The sequence below is a fragment of the Trachymyrmex cornetzi genome, unplaced genomic scaffold (assembly GCF_001594075.2).
Source record: "Trachymyrmex cornetzi isolate Tcor2-1 unplaced genomic scaffold, Tcor1.1 scaffold73, whole genome shotgun sequence".
Taxonomy (NCBI): Eukaryota; Metazoa; Arthropoda; class Insecta; order Hymenoptera; family Formicidae; genus Trachymyrmex; species Trachymyrmex cornetzi.
In genome coordinates, this window is record NW_017300059.1 from 869,209 (window position 1) to 874,493 (window position 5,285).

The 5,285-nt window shown below is 31.4% G+C and overlaps 1 protein-coding gene across 1 annotated transcript; it reads left to right on the forward strand.

The window, feature by feature from the left end:
- Nucleotides 1-755: 755 nt before the first annotated feature.
- Nucleotides 756-3,159, forward strand: LOC108767847 (uncharacterized). The gene is made up of 3 exons (XM_018517920.1): nt 756-946; nt 1,131-1,250; nt 2,836-3,159. The coding sequence occupies exons 1-3, from the start codon at nt 797-799 to the stop codon at nt 3,037-3,039; spliced, it is 474 nt and encodes a 157-aa protein (XP_018373422.1). The 5' UTR covers nt 756-796; the 3' UTR covers nt 3,040-3,159.
- The last annotated feature ends 2,126 nt before the right edge of the window (nt 3,160-5,285 follow it).

Below are 5,285 nucleotides of genomic sequence, written 5' to 3' on the forward strand. Positions count from 1 at the left end.
ACGGCGGCTATATTGATGACTAGGGTAGAATCACATGTACATATATGTATAATATCGCGTTTTCAGAGACCGCGATAACAATATAAAAGTTAAAAGTACGAGTTGTGTCTCGTCTTTTGACATAACCCAGGTTGTTACGAAGTAGATTTAAGACAAAAATTTAGACTACTCTTATTCCTTGTTTATATATGCCACATCTAATAACTTAATGCGAAATCGATGATTTTTAAATAAATTAACATATAACAAGTAAATAAGAAGATACGTTTTGCTAAATCTTATATCGATGTGATTCTCATAACATGAGAAATTATATATGCTGTAAGGAACATCTGTAATTATAATTATAACAAAAATAAAAATAAATTTCATAATAAATTGATTTATGTTAATTAAATTCACGCATATTTCTGTTATATTTCAAAATCGACAATAGCAAGTTTTCCATTGCATTTTCCATCGGTTTTTGCTTTAAATAATTTGTGGAAACTTTGTTTATTTACTGTGTTTGTTTTATTCTGAGAATTTTATTTTTAAGCCGGTACTCATAATCGATTTTTATATTTATATAGATCGTCTTAAACAGTCTCTTAAAATGTCACCAATCACAGAAAGTGTTAGTATCTTCAGACAATTCTTAAAATAATGGACTATGAATATCGACTATAGAAGCTCAAAGTAAAGTGTTTTTGAACACGTCCTTGATTTTCAATTATTTCTCATGCGAAAGCTTTTGTTTTGAAAGAATAATCGATAGTCGAGTAAACATGAGAAAAATGACTAGCAGAATGCAAATATGAACGCTTGCCGAGAGGTTGTATCGTCAACTGCCAAGTTATTGGATGTCTCCAAGTACAATCTGCGGTGTAATCGCAATATCAGCGAGAAAATGACGAAGAAAGACTTCATCTACGACATCCCAACACCGGTGCAGACCATGAGAAAGGTATTTCCCCTTATTTGCGACAAGAATTACTCTTGGAGGATTTCTAAATATTAATTTATAAATAATTTCAAAGTATAATATTTCATGGAAATAAAACGACGATTGATACATGCATGTATTTATCGTTGTTTGATGACAATTCTTAAAATGTGTACATCTCGGAATAAAAATTTATAATTTGCAGTTCGACATACAAAGACAACCAATTATCCTACTACGACGAAAAGATATTGGTACGAGAATGCCGCATTACACTATAATTTCTGAGAAACAGGAGGACAATGGTGGCAGTGGCGATGCGACTGTAAGTAAATATTATTTGTGAGAAATGGCGTTTTATTCATCTTTTTGTTATTTGTATGTCGAATCTAATTTTATTACAAGTAAAATGAGCTATGAGTGTTCAAATATTCTTCTTTTTTAATTTATGTTTTTTTTAACTTAAAGAGTAAATTTAATTCAAATTAAATAAAAATTTTATTGTTAAAAAATATAATTTTTTTCTATTGCATTGTTTTCTATTGCAATGTTATCCTATACAATCATAATCTTAATATTATATATCTACTATCTTAATCCATTTTTATTTTGTGTTTAAATTTTTACTTGTTTTAAGTATCTATAACTTTCTGAGGTATAAAGAATGAATAAAAGTTTCTTGTCAAGATTTTATGAAGGTATAAAAGTTTGCTTAAAACTGCATGTATTAGCTAACTAATTTACAAAATACCGGAAGGTGCATAAAGTTTGCTAATTAAAAAATTGACATGAACATTAAACTCGGAAAGTAAACCACAATTACTTTACAATGTCGGAAAAGAGAAGGTTTTCTTAAAAAACTACACACAAAATCGTTTATTTTCTATTTTACATCATTTTCTCAAAATTAGCTATCAGCTAAAAGAAAGAGAGAAAAATGGAAGAATTTTTCTTTCTGTTCCTTGGCGAAACTTTGGCGTTTCTCCTCGACCTCATTCTTAACGGACGTATTAAACAAAGTAATGGTTAGCCTCAAAGACAATATTGCGACGTGACGAAGGAAAAGATGAGGGCATTGATGGACGCAATACATCATGCGGGATAAGAACTAAAAGACGACATTAAGCTGTATCTTGATTGTCTGTGTTTTTTACAATTTTCTTCGACTCATTTGCTATTTGGCGTTAAAAGCCAGCAGTCTTGGTCAACTTTTTTCCTCAATTCCTCGCGAGGGAATGTCCGAACTCCTTTCTTGTCAGCGTTTCTTGCAAATGATTCCAGGGAAAAGCGAAAATAACGTGGGTGTCAAATGACGCGAGGCGATTAGTCAGACAAATTAAGGAAAATTTCCGAAGCGATCAATGAACGTTTGGAAGTAATGAAATTCAAATATTTACTGTATTTTTTTATCATAACGACTTTAATTATATCAAAAAAGAATTTTATTGTAACTCCACTTTTTCATGTCTTTTAGGAATTATTAAAATTTTTAAACAATACAATATAGGGCTAAGAAGGAACAAGATATGTTTTATTATATAGTAACAATAAAAAATTCTATAATTAAATCAAAGATTTTAACAAAGCTTTGTCAATAATTTCTCATAATGGGAATCTTGAGATGAGATAAGATTAGATCATATTACCTGCAATGTTTATAATACCTAATCCTACTCTATAATAAATCATTTCCTTTAAAACAAATTTTAGTTGAACTAAAAATAGCTTAATATTTAAAAATATAATTAAAAGGTATAATTCTTTAAAGACACTGATACGTACATTAGACTTTAAAAAGTTAATCTTTAGCGCCAGAGAGAATGTGAAACATTAATTTTTTTCATTTTTTAATATGTACCGATCTATTGAAAAAATTGGAAACAAGTTTCAATTATTGTCGAATTTTTCAGATTGACGATCGACGACGCATTTTAAGATACTCGTGTAATCTTTGCCAAGAACCGATGGCAACTTTATTTTCTCTGTCGACACACGTCAAGTTTCACTGCCAGAGATACTGCAAGATATGCTATTGGATTCTGCGTGAAAACGAGACGATGGAACGACACATTGGCAATTGTCATCGAACCGTATCAGAGATCGCAAGCTTCTAATACTTGAAAACATCGAAGTAATAATACCTGTTCTTAATACCAAATGCCTATTTAAAAGCTAATATTTCATATGTAATATATCACACTTAATGTTATAACATGTTTTATATTTTGACGTAACGAGCAAAGTTCTATATATAAAAAATGTAATTGATTTAAAGCAGTAATGTACAACTTGTAGCCTTGAATTTTTTGCAATCAGCTAACTTGCCGTAAATATAAAATTATATTTTCTATTATATTTTTTATTCAAACAAAATAATGATTTATGGACATTTATTTACTTATGAAAATAATACCTTTTTGAAAATAATCTTTAAAAAGACTGCGCATCACTAATTTGAAGGATTAAATTTAATATTTATAAGTAAATCAATTTAACATTGATAAATAGAAACTTTAGCATTCTTTAGATTATATTTTCTTTGCTCCTCTAAAATATGTGTGTGTACTTTATGTTTTATATCATTTTATTTTATTATAGTCAAGACTGCTTGGGATCGACTTTGAGTATCCTAAATTTTAATTGCGGCAGTTATGTATGTACATATGGGATTAAATTATTCTTTGCTTTGAATTATATTGTCGCTGAATTATGTAATTATAATTCCCGCGTTGGCGGCGAGCCATCTGTCATTAAACAACTAAATTCATTAGTTGGCATATCGTCATAATACGTTTCTATCTGCTTTATTTGCCTCAGATAATCTTACACGCGAATTGAAAAGAAATTAGGTTAATTGCGCTCTCGCCTGTTAATCAGCGTAATACAACGACAGTTTTCACACGGCATTTCCGGTGTTTATCGCGTGCACGACGTATAGTAGATAACACGTTTACTAAATATTATTAATTCCATACTTCCGGATTAGGCATTTTCGTATGTGTAACAAGCCTGGAGCCAGGTTGCATATCAGTGATGCACATTTGGCTTCGGGCATCTCAAAGAATCAGCCCCTCCACTTTTGCTCCACCAATTAATACCGCGTTCGGCTAGTAGAGAGCGGCGTCAATTGGTGAAGCAAAAGTAGAGAGCATCACTGGCCTAGTTTACACCGAGGGTTCGATCCAGGTCAGAATGCAAGAACCAACCAACTGCAGTCGAGCATTCCCCTGTTACAGTCGAATGACAAGGGAATGCTCGACTGCAGTTGGTTGGTTCTTGCATTCTGACCTGGATCTTACATTCCGACTTGAATCGAACCTTCGGTGTAAATTAGGCCACTGTTGCACATTTCGACCGATTTTACTTGTCGTCATTTCTATTCCTTTTGTTTCATAGTATTTATAGACTGCGCAGAAAGAGGGAGTTCAGGGACGATATTAGCTGTAAACCGTATGGGACACTGTAGGACTATAGAATTTTGAAACATATTGCTCCGCGTTCACTGTTTACAGAATTTTATTATTATTATTAATATTATTTGGATGTTAGAATATCCAAATAAAGTAACAGTTCAAAATAGAACAGGTATATTAACTAAGGTACAATGTAGGTATGTGCATGTGCTGAAAAAATATATTTAAAAAATATTTTTATTTTAAAAAAGTCCTATAACCCTACAATGTCCTGTATGGTTTATAACTAATATCGTTCCTAAATTCGATCATTCTATAATCTGTATCTCCGCACGCAGTCTAAATGCTATGAAACAAAAGGAGTAGAGATGATGGTAAGCAAAATCAATTGAAACCTGGCTCCAGGCTTGATGTATACTTGTTCATTGTATATACATGACCGTTCAACAAAAAAAAACCACATTTTGGACAAAAAATTCAAATCATGAATTTGTATCGGTTAATTAATATTATATAATAAAATAATAATATAAAATGTTAATATTATATACACGTCGTTGCTCACTTTTTAAAATAAAAATATAAAAAAATTTTTGATGTCTCATTTTTCTATTCGTTTTCCTTTGGAATTCGGCGCTACGTATGTAACAGGAAATATGCAGCGCGCGCTACATCTATTTCTTTTAACGTCTATGGATTAAACATAGATAGCGCTCGAAACACGAATACAAAAATTCGAAATATCCGCGGACAATTTCACACCGTTTCATACCGTGGCGTCACGCGCAGTCACGCGTCTTTCATGTAGACTCCAATAAAAATATGGACATAAAACAGCCAGTTTTGACTGATCCACCACGTTTCATGTGCTTCCAAGAAAGACAAAAAGAAATAAGAAAAGATTAAAGAAAAGGAGAAAGAAATAGCAAGTGTATTATATTGTTCTC

Coding starts and splice junctions, on each gene's coding strand:
- LOC108767847 (XM_018517920.1), top strand. CDS start 797: ATGAACGCTTGCCGAGAGGTTGTATCGTCAACTGCCAAGTTATTGGAT. Junction 947..1,130: donor CGGTGCAGACCATGAGAAAG/GTATTTCCCCTT, acceptor TATAATTTGCAG/TTCGACATACAAAGACAACC. Junction 1,251..2,835: donor GTGGCAGTGGCGATGCGACT/GTAAGTAAATAT, acceptor CGAATTTTTCAG/ATTGACGATCGACGACGCAT.